The sequence below is a fragment of the Schistocerca serialis genome, chromosome 1 (assembly GCF_023864345.2).
Source record: "Schistocerca serialis cubense isolate TAMUIC-IGC-003099 chromosome 1, iqSchSeri2.2, whole genome shotgun sequence".
Taxonomy (NCBI): Eukaryota; Metazoa; Arthropoda; class Insecta; order Orthoptera; family Acrididae; genus Schistocerca; species Schistocerca serialis.
This window is the reverse complement of record NC_064638.1, coordinates 1,090,374,264-1,090,391,403: the sequence shown is the minus strand read 5'-3', so window position 1 is coordinate 1,090,391,403 and position 17,140 is coordinate 1,090,374,264. Positions and strand designations below refer to the sequence as shown.

The following is a 17,140-nucleotide window of genomic DNA, read 5'->3' as shown; positions in this document are numbered from 1 at the left end:
ACATTGCCCTCACAGTATGTATTTTCTTTAATGTCGTTTGTTGTTAGCAATATTAGTTTATTCCCAAGAGTTAGCAGCTTTCACTCAGTTAATACTAGGCAGAAATCAAATCTGCATGTGGAATGCACTTCCTTGACTCTTGTGCAGAAAGGAGTGCAGTATTCTGCTGCATCCATTTTCAATAAGCTACCACAAGAACTCAAAAATCTTAGCAGTAGCCCAAACACTTTTAAGTCTAAACTGAAGAGTTTCCTCATGGCTCACTCCTTCTATTCTGTCGAGGAGCTCCTGGAAGAGATAAAAAATTAAGCAAATTCCAGTGTTACATTCTTGATTTTCTTTATTTAAACTAACGACTTGTTTCATTTTATCTGTTTCTACAATCGTGTTATAATTTCATGTATTGACTCGTTCCATGACCATGGAGACTTCTCCTAAATGTGGTCCCACGGAACAATAAATAAATAAATAAATAAAAAAATAAACATTCCAGCTAGTGTGACTCGCGAAATGAACAATATTAGGACTTTTTTTGACAGTTTCATATGGTAGTACCAACGTTTGTGCATTGTAATCAAGTGGAGGGAGACTACTTAGAACACTTGAAGCAATAAAATCACCTTCTCAACTTTTCTACATTTCTTACTAATCCAGCCTCGAAACTTTATGGACTGAGTGGTTGATGTATGATATTAGCACGCTTGATTACGGGCATGTTATGACAGCCTAACACATTGGACACTCCGCCTTCCATGTGGCACAGGCACTGGGCTTTTCACATATCGCCGCATCAGTGATGTACTGTAAGTACCTAGATTCAAGGAAAATCACCTCTGACAGTCAACTATGAGAGTCACAGTTAACTATCAAGGAGTGTAATAGTGGATAGCCAGGTCATAGTGCAGCAAATCATTCGTTATTCTTGCTGGCAGTGGTTAGTCATACCATTCAGAACTCTATTGTTATTATGGGTCCCAGAAGTCACGGCCTCACCCATGTGACACTGTTCACCACACTGTGCCGTGGTCAAAGATCAACATGGACGCAGGAACACCTTCGTTGGAAGAACAAAGAGTGGTTATGGTCGACCTGGTAGTACGTTATCAGTGTGTTGAAAACTGCATGAGTGATGCATCACACTTGCAAAGGGTTCATTGCTCAAATTGGTGGTGGAGGTATTGTCGTCTTGGGGGGGTGGGGGGTGGGGGGATGCACACTTGATGAAGTGGGATCTCTGATATTGACCAGTCTTGTCTATCGGACTGTTCACCTACATCATAACGCAAAAAACGCACTTCCCCTTGGCTGCTCATTTGTGCCAACGTAGTTTAGGAACACCCAACCTCAGTCTTACCGAGCACCATCTGGGAAGTAATATGTGGTCCCTGAACGCAACACCTGAAGAAAAAAAAAAAAAAAGTGTGTGTGTGAAATCTTATGGGACTTAACTGCTAAGGTCATCAGTCCCTAAGCTTACACACTACTTAACCTAAATTATACTAATGACAAACACACGCACACCCATGCCCGAGGGAGGACTCGAACCTCCGCCGGGATCAGCCGCACAGTCCATGACTGCATCTCCCGCCAGTCTGAGTGAATTATGAATGGCGGTTGAGAAGTCGTTGATCAGGATGACTTCCCAACGCTTAAGCCATTCTCTCAAGGGACGTGAAAATGCACATGGACGAGGAGCTGGTGACGTCACAGCGTGGAATTCTACATTCGGCTATACTGTGAAATGAAAAATCTGGCAAGCGAGGTTTTTGCCTCGCGGTGAGGAACGTGACCAATGAGATGCAGTGTTGTTTTTATATCACAAGCAGAACTTAGGGGCCGCCATATCGTATAAACTCCGTGTTTGGAGTATTTTTTTTATTACGTGGTATATACTTTCTTTAGTATGTGGTATGTATGTACGAGTAAGCTGTTTCAAAGCATCAGTACACTGAGGATCTCTCGAAAATGCATCGTTTTAGGTACGTTTTGTTATAATAAAATGACAATATAGTACATATCATTAGTTAAAGGCTTTCATTATTTGATGCTTTTAGTGTTATAACTTGTGTGCTATGAAGGTATACCGTTTCAATGCTATGGCACCAGCTCTATCGAAAGCGCGTCGCTTTGGTACGGTTTGTTGTAGTTAAATATCAAATGATGACATTTGAAGATATAGCCTTGACACAGTGTATATCACATACGGAGGAAGCGTCGTCAAGTCGGTGCTGTAACGTAGTTCGTTGTGTTACGAGCTTTGAAGTAAGCGGTAGCAGACTCTCGTCTAGTTCAAATGGTTCAAATGGCTCTGAGCACTATGGGACTTAACTTCTCAGGTCAAAGAACTCGTCTAGTTACTTCTAATTTTTTTCTTAGCTGCTGTTTTCTAAAAGATTCTGCGTCTTTCTTATCAATTTAATAAAAGTTTTAACTGAAGCAGTGGATGTTATTTGTGATCAATAATGCATTTGCTGCAATTCTTGTCGCATAGGTCAACTTTGTGTAAAATACATGTACAGTCGTGGACAAAACGAGCGAGACCCCTCGCCTTTTCATTATGTTGATCCACACAGCTTTAAAGTCTGCTACACAGCATAACAGGCAAGGCGACGAAGTGCTACCAACATACTACGCGCAGGCGTGAAATTGAAAAACCATCCGAACTTTGTTACACTGTTTTGAATCATGTGTAAGACTATATTAATGCTGATTAGTGTGTTAAACACAACACGCAAATATAAGATATAAGTAAAAGAAGAAACGCTAATTAGTATGAACTGTACCAATAAAAATACTATGCGCAGGCGTGAAATTGAAAAACTATCCGAAATTTACGGGGACAGTTGAAAATGTGTGCCCCGACCGGGTCTCGTTCCCGGGATCTCCTGCTTACATGGCAGACGCTCTATCCATTTTTTTTTTCGTTTTGTTCGATACAGTTCGTTGCGTTTGGTCTGGGCGGACGTCACAAGACGTCCGTTCAAGTTGATCGTTGATTCCTGACTCAGTTCTTTTATTACAGAGAGCACGCAGCCCTCTGACCGAACACGCTGAGTTACCGTGCCGGCAAATAGTGAATGAGACATGTCCGAAAGAACAGATGCTATCTTCATATATGTGTAGTTCAGGCTCACCGGCCATTTGACTATCTTCTTCTTCTCTGCAGATGCACAAACAGTGCCCGAACTCTTACGGGAATCGGCAGTAAGGCCGCGAGTAATGAGTATAACGGGCCGGGAGGCGTGGCAGAGATAAGTCCCTGCAGTCGTGGGGTTGGGCGGCCACCCCTCATTACAGATGTCGCACGTAAAAGGCCGGGCAGACAGGTAAAACAGGACAGGAAGCTAACTGTGGCGGAACTAACATCAGACATTAATGCTGGGCAGAGTACAAGTGTATCTGAACACACAGCGTGCCGAACACTCGAGAGGTCTACGCATCCGACGAACCATGCTTGTGTAATGTTAACACCACGACATCGGCAACTACGACTGAAATGGGCACGTGACCATCGGCACTGGGCGTTGGAGCAGTGGCAGAGCTTTGCATGGGGCGGTGAATCCCGATACTTTCTTCATCAAGCCGGCGGAAGGGCACGAATCCGTCGTCTCCGCCGGCGGCTGTGGCCGAGTGGTTCTAAGCGCTTCAGTCCGCAACCGCGCTGCTGCTACGGTCGCAGGTTCGAATCCTTCCTCAGGCATGGATGTGTGTGATGTCCTTAGGTTAGTTAGGTTTCAGTAGTTCTAAGTCTAGGGGACTGATGACCTCAGATGTTAAGTCCCATAGTGCTCAGAGCCATTTGAACCATTTGAACTTTCATGTGGGCATCCATGGGTCCAGTGGAGCTCGTGCAAGGCACCATGACGGCCAAGAAGCATTGTACACTGGTTGCAGATCACGTACACCCTTTCATGACAATCACGTTTCCCGATGGCAGCGGCATTTTTCATCAAGACCATGCGCCACGTCACAAGGCAAGGAGTGTGATGGAGTGGTTTGAGGAACACAGTAACGAGTTCCAATTGCCGTGCTGGTCTCCCGATTGACCAGATCTGAACGCGATCGTACAAATCTGGGATTTGACTGAAAGTGGCGGCAGAGTTCATCGGCCCCCTCCCCGGAATTTACGGGAATTGGGCGACTTGTTTGTGCAGTCGTGGTGCCAACTCCCTCCCTAGCAAGTCCTCGTTGCCTCCATGCTGCGACGCGCCGTCGTTGTTATCAAAGGTGGACATACCGGCCTTAGGTAGGTGTCATAACGTTCTGGCTGATCAGCGGACCTAAGATTGTGAAAATACAATACACAAACACATAAAATATGAGGGCATACAGAGCAAAGAAGTTCACACCTTTCATTGAAACATGGCTCACGTGACATCACTTTATTATATCACCTGACCACTGCGGTGATATTGACGCCATTCGGTCATATGTCTAAATGAAAATAAATTTGTCAGAACACGAAAGTTGCGGCCCTCATGCAAAGGGATAAGTTCTAGGAAAGAAGAAGTGTTACTGAGGTTCGTAGCAGTAGTTTCCGACTGGTTCGTGAAAACCGTGCGAGCAAATGAATATAACTACGTTGAATACAAAGGGACAAACAACTAGAGAACTGCGGTGCTACTGTACTAGAGTTTTCAGAACCATTCACCAACACAAATGACTGTTTGCACTGCTTTTTATCAATGTGTCCTGGTAACATGGTGCTGGGGCCTGAAGACCGTTGTGCGTCACACACGCACTCTTGTTTCGTAGCAACGCTAAAGCGTCTGCTTGGGTCTTCCACCAACACCCGACATCACTGCCTGGAGGTGGCGATTGGGTACTTCGTCGGAATATTGACCAGTTTTAGTGAGACCATTCTATAAAATACAAGAACTTCAGTGACAACTGTACATAGTACGAAAGTTCCCGACATTTAAATTTCACACGCAAATGGTTACGAGTACACTGAAACACCGCTGGGTGTATCCCCATAGCCGGCCGGATTGGCCGAGCGGTTCTAGACGCTACAGTCTGGAACCGCGCGACCGCTACGGTCGCAGGTTCGAATCCTGCCTCGGGCATGGATGTGTGTGATGTTCTTAGGTTAGTTAGGTTTAAGTAGTTCTAAGTTCTAGGGGACTGATGACGTCAGCAGTTAAGTCCCATAGTGCTCAGAGCCATTTGAACCATTTTTTGTATCTCCATACGTCGTTCCTGATTCGGTGAGGTAAGAAATGGCGAGATGAGTGGTTTGTTTATTTGTTGGTGAGCATATTTCCATTGCAGTGTTTCAGTGTTTCGGATTTTTCGAAGGCTGACGCGAAAGAGCAGCTTCTTTACATAAAACTTTGTTTTAATCTTACGCAACCGCTGCTTCTATGCACCAATGTTAAAGCAATCTTTCGGAGACAACGCTTTAGTTTAGACATAAACACAGACTTTCGAAACAGGCGAGCATTAACCGATGACGATGTCCCGTCTCGTCGGTCGTCAACTCGGGTGACACCAGAAAATGTTCAGTAAGTGCGGGATCTGATTCTGCAAAATCGCAAACAGACTATCCAAGACCTCTACCACACCTTGCGAACAAGCTATGTTCCATGTGAACGTATTCTGTCGGGAGAACTGAGCATGAGAAGGACTGTGGTGAAATCTGTGCGACTACCTCAAGACGATCAGAAGCACCATCACGTGGGAGTCTGCAAGGAAAGCCAACAACTGTTTCAAGGCGATGCAAACTTTCTTTCAAAGGTCGTCAATGGTGACAAAGTCTGTTTTATGGCTGTGACCCTCACAATAAGCAGTAATCGTCGCAATGGAAGAGTCCTTCTCTACTACGGCCACAAAGACCTCATCAAGTGAATAGTAACATTAAGTTCTTGGTGATCCGTCTTTTTTTCTTAAAAATGACAGATTGTTCAAAACGAGTTTATTCCTCTTGGTCAGACGCTGAATAAAAAATTGTATTCCGATGTTCTAAGGCGTTTACGGAAGGTCACAAGAGAAACTCTACAGAAGTGGCGTACGAACGTCTGGCTACTCAACATGCCAATTTTCAGAAATTTTTGACTAAAAACAAAAAGACAGTTCTTTCTTATCCGCCATACTCACAAGACTTACCTCCATGTGTCTTCTTCTTCCGTAAGATTAAAATCAAGCTGGGGGGGGGGGGGGGGGCGGGGGCGAAGATTTGATTCAGTGGTTGCTTTTCATATGCAGTCGGAAACGGTAGTAAATATCCTTAAAAAATCAAAATGGCCGAAAATCTGGGATCGGTACTTTTGTTCATGAGGGGACTACTTTGAAGGTGATGGTTCAGAATAATATCTACGTAAAATTAAATAATTTTAGTTGATACATTGCGAGAACTTTTCGATAGCACCTGGTATTTTTGTCAAGAAAATTTGCTGTACCTGCAGTGAAAGCGAGGAAGAAGAGGGCGAAGATGGCTGTGTACTTGGCGATGTCGCGCGTCATCTTGCCGACGGAGACGAGCAGTGGGCCCAAGTGGTAGTTGAGCTGGAAGAGCAGCAGTAGGCGGCCGAACGCCATGATGGTGCCGATGGCGAAGAGCCCCTCGGCCACCAGCGTGGGGTCCAGGTAGTGCCAGTACGCGCGCTCCAGCGTCTCCTGGTCCGAGGCCTGGACATCCAGTAGCGCGCACAGCCACGACGTGAATGTCGCCACGAACAGCAGGTGCGTCACCACGTCGTACCTGTGCCCACGACACGCCGTCAGGCCAAAAATTCCTGCTGGGCTGTTCATCTAACGTTTAGCTTACTTCGGGTACATTCGATCCGGGCGCTATCGCATTTTCATACATGGTCAGACATAGAGATATTTCATATTCAGTCGTGAGTAGTACAGCCTGTTAGTGGTAACGTCTGTGAGGTGAGTCCAATAAGTAATGCGTTCTTTCCTAAAAGCTGATTGGTTTTATTCAGGATTTCAGTAGACCATATCTGCAGATGTGCAGAACTATAGACCTATATCTCTAACGTCTATCAGTTGTAGAATTTTGGAACACGTATTATGTTCGAGTATAATGACTTTTCTGGAGACCAGAAATCTACTCTGTAGCAATCAGCATGGGTTTCGAAAAAGACGATCGTGTGAAACCCAGCTCGCGCTATTCGTCCACGAGACTCAGAGGGCCATGGAAACGGGTTCCCAGGTAGATGCCGTGTTTCTTGACTTCCGCAAGGCGTTCGATACGGTTCCCCACAGTCGTTTAATGAACAAAGTAAGAGCATATGGACTATCAGACCAATTGTGTGATTGGATTGAGGAGTTCCTAGATAACAGAACGCAGCATGTCATTCTCAATGGGGAGAAGTCTTCCGAAGTAAGAGTGATTTCAGGTGTGCCGCAGGGGAGGTCGGACAGGTTGTGGTGAGAACAGACTCCTCGCCCAACGACTCACAGTAATTTTTTTCACTGCCAGGTCTCTGTAGACATTCTCCAAGCGCCTATGAATATCTGCGAACCTCTGGTTTTCCGACAAAAGAAACTCTTTGACGAACGAGTCTCCGTTACAGACGCCATTTTGAAGGCTACGTATAGCGCTGCCACCAATCGGAACTTGATGGAATTATAGGGCCTCAAGCGGGAATATTCCACTATGTCTCACAAGAACTTCCGTATTTTCTCAACCGGCACTGGCACTGGCACTGGCCTATCATATTTAACAAAATATACCGAACTACAATCCCATTAATTGCACTTAGCTCATTATTCCAGATGAGCTCAGGTTCCTTTATAAACCTTTGAACTGTGGGCATAATTTATTTGTTGTTATTTTGCTCCCCAAATGGCAAAACCCATTTACTACTTTAAGGGTCTCATTTCCTAATCTAATTCGCTCAGCATCACCTGATTTAATTCGACTACATGCAGTTATCCTCGCTTTGCTTATGTTGATGTTCATCTTATATCCTCCCTTCAAGACAATATCCATTCCGTTCAACTGCTCTTCCAAGTCCTTTGCTATCTCTGACAGAATTACAATGTCATCGGCGAACCTCAAAGTTTTTATTTCTTCTCCATGGACTTTAATACCTACTCCGAATTTTTCTTGTGTTTCCTTTACTGCGTGCTCAATATACAGATTGAATAACATCAGGTAGAGGCTAAATCCCTGTCTCACTCCCTTCCCAACCACTGCATCCCTTTCATGTCCCTCGACTCTTATAACGGCCATCTGGTTTCTGTACAAATTGTAAATAGCCTTTCGCTCTCTGTATTTTACCCCTGCCACCTTCAGAATTTGAAAGAGAGTATTCCAGTCAACATTGTCAAAAGCTTTCTCCAAGTCTACAAATGCTAGAAACGTAGGTTTGCCTTTCCTTGATCTAGCTTCTAAGATAAGTCGTAAGGTCAGTATTGCCTCACGTGTTCCAGTATTTTTATGGGATCCAAACTGATCTTCCCAGAGGTTGGCTTCTACTAGTTTTTCCATTCGTCTGTAAAGAATTTGCGTTAGTATTTTGCAGCTGTGACTTATTAAACTGATAGTTCGGTAATTTTCACATCTGTCAACACCTGCTTTCTTTGGGATTGTAATTATTATATTCTTCTTGAAGTCTGAGGGTATTTCACCTGTCTCATACATCTTGCTCACCAGATGGTAGAGTTTTGTCATGACTGGCTCTCCCAAGGCCATCAGTAGTTCTAATGGAATGTTGTCTACTCCCGGGGCCTTGTATCGACTCAGGTCTTTCAGTGCTCTGTCAAACTCTTCACGCAGAATCATATCTCCCATTCATCTTCATCTGAATCCTCTTCCATTTCCATAATATTGTCCTCAAGTACATCGCCCTTGTATAGACCCTCTATATACTCCTTCCACATTTCTGCTTTCCCTTCTGTGCTTAGAACTGGGTTTCCATCTGAGCTCTTGATATTCATACAAGTGGTTCCCTTTTCTCCAAAGGTCTCTTTAATTTTCCTGTAGGCAGTATCTATCTTGCCCCCAGTGAGATCAGTCTCTGCATCCTTACATTTGTCCTCTAGCCATCTCTGCTTCGCCATTTTGCACTTCCTGTCGATCTCATTTGTAAGATGTTTGTATTGCTTTTTGCCTGCTTCATTTACTGCATTTTTATATTTTCTCCTTTCATCAATTAAATTCAATATTTCTTCTGTTACCCAAGGATTTCTACTAGCCCTCGTCTTTTTACCTACTTGATCCTCTGCTGCCTTCGCTACTTCATCCCTCAAAGCTACCCATTCTTCTTCTACTGTATTTCTTTCCCCCATTCCTGTCAATTGTTCCCTTATGCTCTCCCTGAAACTCTGTACAACCTCTGGTTTAGTCAGTTTATACAGGTCCCATCTCCTTAAATTCCCACCTTTTTGCAGTTTCTTCAGTTTTAATCTACAGTTCATAACTAATAGATTGTGGTCAGAGTCCACATCTGCCCCTGGAAATGTCTTACAATTTAAAACCTGGTTCCTAAATCTCTGTCTTACCATTATATAATCTATCTGAAATCTGTCACTATCTCCAGGCTTCTTCCATGTATACAACCTTCTTTTATGATTCTTGAACCAAGTGTTAGCTATGATTAAGTTGTGCTCTGTGCAAAATTCTACCAGGCCGCTTTCTCTTCCGTTTCGTACCCCCAATCCATATTCACCTACTATGTTTCCTTCTCTTCCTTTTCCTACTACCGAACTCCAGTCACCTATGACTATTAAATTTTCGTCTCCCTTCACTATCTGAATAATTTCTTTTATTTCATCATACACTTCTTCAATTTCTTCCTCATCGGCAGAGCTAGTTGGCATATAAACTTGTACTACTGTAGTAGGCGTGGGCTTTGTGTCTATCTTGGCCACAATAATACGTTCACTATGCTGTTTGTAGCACCTTACCCGCACTCCTATTTTTTATTCATTATTAAAGCTACTCCTGCATTACCCCTATTTGATTTTGTATTTATAACCCTGTATTCACCTGACCAAAAGTCTTGTTCCTCCTGCCACCGAACTTCACTAATTCCCACTATATCTAACTTAAACCTATATATTTCCCTTTTTAAATTTTCTAACCTACCTGCCGATTAAGGGATCCGACATTCCACGCTCCGATCCGTAGAACGCCAGTTTTCTTTCTCCTGATAACGACGTCCTCTTGAGTAGTCCCCGCCCAGAGGTCCGAATGGGGGACTATTTTACATCCGGAATATTTATACCTGATCGGTATAAACGCATAAAAAGTTTTTATAGCGTTTGTGCTTCATATTTGTAGCCATCCAAATGCTGTCGCTGCAGTTCATCCAAATGCTGTCGCTGCAGTTCGAACATGCAGTCAGGTCCTTAGGTCGTAAAGTAAGCAATCTTTGGCACAGCGGGGTATAGCTGAATACAGAGTGATGCGTCAGATATCTCGTTTATTCTGAACCAATGACACTCTTCCTCTGTCTGACGGCACGCCGTGCTCCAGTTTGTATGCTGCCATTGCCAAATGGTCCGATTTCTCTGCCATTTTGTCTACAGTGACACAGTTTTTTGCTGTTGAGTGTATCTAAACCAAGTAAAGTGTTTACTGCGTAGAAATGAGCAGTGGTAGTGAACTCTTAAGGATCTTGGAATCCTTCACTTTCTTTCTGATACATTTATTCTCCAATGGTCCTTCTTTTGCTGACTGTACAAATCAGTTACAGCTGAACTGTTATTAATACAGTCTCAATACAAGACAAAAAAATTAAAAATTGTTCTCATGCAGACTTTGCCTCCTAGTGGTTGGTTCAGAACGGAGTTACACAGTCTGATGGAAAAGTTTGCAAGAAGGTTACGTCTAACATAAAGAAAGAAAAGAAACTGGGAATCCCTACAAATCCTAAAGAATTAATTGGGCAGTCAAAGATCAACTAGTTCAAACAAATTTCGGGCTTGCAGTCGATCGTCGTTCAATACCTCACATGATATTTCAACAGGGTACCTGCCAATCATCTTCAGGTAAGCCGTCACAGACTGGCGGAAACGTCTTTGTTTTCTTTATTGTTATTTAACACCTTACATAAGGTGGGCTGGCAGCAGCACACTACGCGGCTCTTCAGCCGCAAGTTTTACAAAGAAAATACAATGGAGACACAGAATATACAGAACAAAGTTTGGGGCAAAAAGCAGTAGACACAGAAACAAATAACACATAGCCGTTCACATGCAAAGACACCTAAAGAAACTGTTGGCACTGCACATGGACACTGATAACGGAGACGACACGTGAACGATGGAGTGTGGGCGGCGAAAAACACTGAGGCACAAACACAACGGCACACACACTAAAATGATGGCGATGATCTCCGGCGCATGAATGTCCACTTAATGTGTGCGAGTCCGGGGACCTGCCAAGAGGGGAAGAAGGTGGTGCGGGAGGGAGAGGCGAGAGCAAAGATGGCAATGGCAGAGGAGATGGTGGGAGGAATGAAAGGATGGGGGTAGGGGAAGCCTAGAGGAGGAGGGGGGAGAGAGGGAGGGGGAAGGAAGGGGGAGAGAAGGGAGAGAGGGTGCCCATAGGAACAAACACAGGAAGAGGGAGGGGAGTATTAAAGTTGGTAGGAGGGGTAGACGGAGGGGAGGAGGGCATCATGAGAGTGGAGAGATGGAGAGCAGGTGGGACGTGGAAATACAGGCGCGGTAGCGGACGAGGGCGGGAGAGGATGGGAGAGACAAGCGGGTGAGGAGGATCGAGTTTACAGGAGGTGTAGAGGATCGGTATCCGTTTGAGGAAAAGGAGGAGGTGGGGGAACGGAATAAGGTGGTACAGGAACTGCGTGGGGGAGGGGAGATGGATGCGATAGGCGAGGCAAAAAGCATGGCGTTCAAGGATCTGAAGGGATTTGTAAAAGGTAGGAGGAGCGGAGATCCAGGCAGGGTGGGCGTAGCAGAGGATAGGGTGGACGAGGGATTAATAGGTATGGAGGATGGTGGAGGGGTCCAGACCCAATGTACAGCCAGAAAGGAGCTCGAGGAGACGGAGTCAGGAGTGTGCCTTGGCTTGGATTGTCCGGAGGTGGGGGGTCCAGGAGAGGCGACGGTCAAGGGTGGCGCCAGGTACTTAAGGGTGGGGGTGAGGGCGATAGGATGGCCATAGACAGTGACATAGAAGTCGAGGAGGCGAAAGGAAGGAGTGGTTTTGCCTACAATGATCACCTGGGTTTTGGAAGGATTGACCTTAAGCGACCACTGGTTGCACCAAGTGGTGAATCTGTCAACATGGGACTGGAGAAGGTGTTGGGAGCGCTGCAGGTTGGGGGCGGGGGAAAGGAAGGCGGTGTCATCGGCGTACTGGAGAAGGTGAATGGGGGGTGAAGGCAGCGGCATGTCCGCCGTATACAAAAGGTACAGAAGAGGGGAGAGGACGGAAACTTGGAGCACACCGGCGGAGGGGAAGATGATGTAGGAATCCGTGTTATGGATGGTGACGTAGGAAGGACGTTGGGAAGGAAAGGACCCGATCAGACGGACGTAGTTAATAGGAAGGGCGAAGGTTTGGTGCTTGAAGAGGAGACCAGAATGCCACACACGGTCATAGGCGCGTTCGAGGTCAAGGGAGAGGAAGATGGTGGAGCGACGGGAATTAAGCTGTTCGGAGAGGAGATGAGTGAGGTGAAGGAGAAGGTCATCGGTAGAGAAGGAAGGCCGAAAGCCACACTGGGTAACGGGAAGGAGGCGGTGCTGGCGGAGATGCTGGTGGATGCGTCGGGTAAGGATGGATTCCAGGACCTTGCTGAAGACCAAGGTAAGGCTGATGGGACGGTAGGAGGAGACAGCGGATGGCGGTTTACCGGGTTTAAGGAACATCAGGATGCGGGAGGTTTTCCACAGGTCGGGGTAGTAGCCGGTGGACACGAGCACATTATAGAGCCTGGCCAGGGTGGAGAGGAAGGAGGCAGGAGCTTCACGGAGGTGGCGATAGGTGACACGATCGTGACCAGGACTGTAGCGATGAGATCCTGAGTAGTGATGGGGACATTGAGTTCGGTGTGTGCAATGTTATCCAAGTGCGGAAACGTCCTCCGTTCCGCAATACATAGCGCGCTGCAACTATTCTGCGCATGAGTCGAAAACTTGATAGATGGACCACACTGCCCGCCGGCAGCGCCCTCACTGGTGGAATAGCGGAACTCAGTCGCTGTCTGCGTTGCTGTTTGCCGCGGCCATCGGCGCACTCTGTAGTCTTCGATTTGAGCAAATCGTGGAGATGATGGGATTCCATGCACTGTCCAGCTGGTAGCCGCTGTCCCAGTTCAACAGATTTTCCGCCAGGCGTATTTCTGCGGATTCTTTAATAATGGAATCCCAGTAAGATGTTGCTGTGGACAAAATCATTGTTTTCTCATACTCCATTAAATGTCCAGTGGAAATACAATTCACAAAGATCAACTAGGTTCATTGGCACCTAACGTTTACAGCATCAGTCGCGAGTGTGGCATGCAGTACATCGGCCAGACGCAGCTATGTATCTTGCAGGACTCTTTAGAACACGTGTGGTGAGTTCGACTCAATCAAACCGACAAATCTTCAGTGGCAGAGCACAGCACCATTGAAGAACACATGTTCGTTTTTGAACAGAGAGAGATGCTGTGCCACGTCTAAGGGTTCAAGAATTCGATCGTCAAAGTGACTGTTGAAATAACACGAGGGAAGATTGAAAATTAACGCACAATAATTTATTACGAAAAAGTTTAATAGGTAACAAAACAAAAATATCGCAAATAAACTTACATGTTTTACCTACTTTTCTACACAGTCACCAACTTTCTCACCACATTTCTCTCATCGTGGTACCAGTTTCAAAATGCCCCGTTCGTAGATGCCTGTTTGGCTGGAGTATAGTTATAGGGAATTGCTGATTTCACTTCCGTATTTGCCGCAAAGCGTTGGCCGGTCAGGAATTTCTTCGTGGGACGAAACAGATGAAAGTCTGACGGTGCAAGTTCCTAACTGTACGGCAGATGCTGGAGCACCTCCAACCCAAACAGCAGGAGCAGCAACATGGGGGCGAGCACTGTCATAAAGAAGTCTGACACCGTCAGCATTAAGTTGTGGCGTTTGTCACGAAGGGCAACATGTAACTTAACCAAAATTTTAATGTAGCCTGAAGCATTCGCAGTGGTCCCTTGTTCAGCAATGTCCACTAATAACACACCCTGAATATCCCAGAACACTGTCACAGGCACTTTCCTAGCAGACTGAGTCACTCTGAAGTTTTCTGTTACTGGAGAACCAGCATGTTTCCATTCCATAGAGGCCTTCTCGGTTTCGGGCGTGCAGTGGTACGCCCACGACTCATCACCAGTGACGATTCCTTTCAGAAAGTCCTGTTCTTCTGCGATGTAACGCGTTAAATGATCCAAGCTTGTCATCATTCGCTAGGCCTTGTGCTTCCCTGCCAAGTTCTTAGGCACCAAACGAGCACTAACTTTACGAAATTTCAAATGTTCAAATGTGTGTGAAATCTTATGGGACTTAACTGCTAAATTATCCTAAGGACGAACACACACATCCATGCCCGAGGGAGGATTCGAATCTCCGCCGGGACCAGGCGCACAGTCCATGACTGCAGCGCCTTAGACCGCTCGGCTTATTACGAAATTTCAACGTGTCGTGAACAATATCGTACACTACGCCATAGGAAATGTTGAACTACTGCGGTAAGGTTTGCACTTGCACACACCGTTCTTTCAGAATCGCTGTCGCAACGGTTCCGACATTCTGCGGGGTTGCAGCTGTTACCAGCCGCCCGGAGGATCGCTAATTACTAACGTTCACACGGCCCTCCTAGAGGAACGCACACCACGTGGAGACATTGTTGCTACGATCCAGACAGTCGTCCTCGTACATGCCACACACATCCCTGCGAATTTCACTCGGTTTATGCCCTTTGGCCCACAAATATCGAACTCCACTTCGCTGCTCTTCACAATTTGACGACAGAAACATGGGCGGTAACTTTGTTTCGTAGTTCAGGCTTTTCCCTCTAGTACTGCACGTGAAAACAAAATACCCTCCGTAGCGCAGACTTCAAGCTACATCGTCGCGAAATTTCAACATTCTACATCCACTACCAGGAGAGAAAAAATTATGTGCGTTACTTTTCGATCTTTCGTCGTAGTACATGACGAATTTGTCATCCAGGACAGTGGTTTCCAATAGATCTACGCAAGGTATGCGGTAGTAGCAAAAATACGTCAGGAACGCTCGGATGTGAAAGCGATTGAGGCAACGCATGGAACAGACAAGCAGCATTGGGTCTCGACGCCCGGACCCCTCCACTCCGCTGGAAGGAACCTTCCCTCCCTCAACCTCCTTCCCCGCCTCTGGTCACCGGCCCCGACATCTCACCCATAGGCACATGACTGGCCCATCAGTTTGGCCTTCGGCAGAGGAGTCTGTGGTCCAGCGGCTATAAATTGAAACTTCCCCTTTGAACAATTGTACACGACTGTGCTTTCACTGACACACAATATTTTGTTAGCGCAACGCAATCTGACTTTCAAAAAATTCCCTACAAAAGAATGGCCCTGACTAACATTAAACTATACCTTTCACAAATTACTTACCTCACAAAAATCTTCGCTGCTCAAGCTACTGCAATACAGCGAGCGCCACTACTGCCAGCTAAATAAAAGATTCAAACTATGGAAGGCACTAACTACTGATAGGGATAGTTAGCAAATGAAAGATATTAATAGAGAACAAACAATGTATTTATACTTGATATCATCATATATAAATATAGCAGTTCATGACAAATTTCAAACTTCCGCCATCTCTCTCCCCACATCCACCACTGCTGGCGGCTCACCTCCAACTGCGCAACGCTACGCGCTGTTCACATCCAGCTGCCTAACACTACAATGGCGAGTATTGCAACAATGCAAAGCAGCCACAGACTGCACACAGCACAGCCAGTGATTTTCATATTGAGCGCTACGTAACGTTCCCAATAAGAAAACATAAACAGCCTACTTACATAGAGAAAACATAAACAGCCTACTTACATAGCCCCCATGCTCCCCACAAAAAATTTTACAAATTTTTTTTGGGCAGTGCCCAATAATGATTTGATAAAATTTTTCATAATTACAATAACAAAGAAATCAAATGCACACACTTATTGATACAATGTTGGTCAAAAGCTAAAAATTTCTCACAGTCCATAAAGACAGTCCAGATTGTTCAACACAGTAAAAATGCAGAGTTTTTCTCAAAGTCTGAGCAGTAAAAGAAAATGCAGACAGAAGTAGTGGATTTCCATGCAGTCTTGAAGAAGTAGTGTGGTCCTTCCAACGGAAAGACAGTGCTGACTCTTGACATGCATACAGGTAATGGGCCACAACAGAGCAAACCCACAGCAGAGTCAGTCGAAATTTTGAAGAGTATTGGTAGGTAGGTCATCACAGAGCAGACCCACTGTAGTCCTGGTAGAGATTACGGTATTGGTGGGCCACCAGAGGTGCAGACCCACTGCAGTCCTTGTAGAAATAATGGTATTGATGGATCATCAAAGATGTAGACCCACTGTAGCCCTTGTAGAGATAGCCAGCAGCCATCTGTTGTGACTGTGCAGGTGCACAATCACCTTTGAAGAGTCTTGCGGATAATATAGCAAGTCCATAACCACCACTTGTGCACTCACAAAGTTTTTGGAATTGTCCTTAGAACCAGCAATGCTGTTATCCAGTCTCTTGCTGAATCATTAACACACGTGCAAACACTATCAGTCCCTACTTCTCACATATTGTCCATGTACTATGACCAACAGAAATGTGTGCAGTGAAATGTAACTAACAAGTTAATAATATCATGAACTGGTGACAATTACAATTTTATAACATAAGAATACAATTACAAAGGTACAAAATACATCATTAAAGAACATAACAATACAGATAACATTTGTAGTACAAGCTTTACAAAAGAATCAAAATAACATATACGTCAGTGTTCCAGGAATTATGACATGAGTACATACTTAAAAGATCAGAATAACTTTCGAAACACCAACTTCACACATGAACATTAAGACAGAACAGAATAAATAATGTATAAACATCTTTACAAAGAAAGTAACATGGTATTTGAAAAATTCTACAACATAAATCTTATTAGCTAAACACATAAAGACAGGAAAAAGACAAAT

At 45.1% G+C, this 17,140-nt stretch overlaps 1 protein-coding gene across 1 annotated transcript in view; it reads right to left on the bottom strand.

Moving 5' to 3' along the window:
- LOC126455580 (short transient receptor potential channel 4-like) overlaps positions 1-17,140 on the bottom strand; it is a 274,268-nt gene that overhangs the window by 92,174 nt on the left and 164,954 nt on the right. The window contains exon 8 of the mRNA XM_050091340.1: positions 6,399-6,700. Coding sequence (XP_049947297.1) covers positions 6,399-6,700 — 302 coding nt within the window. The remainder of the gene's footprint in view (positions 1-6,398; positions 6,701-17,140) is intronic.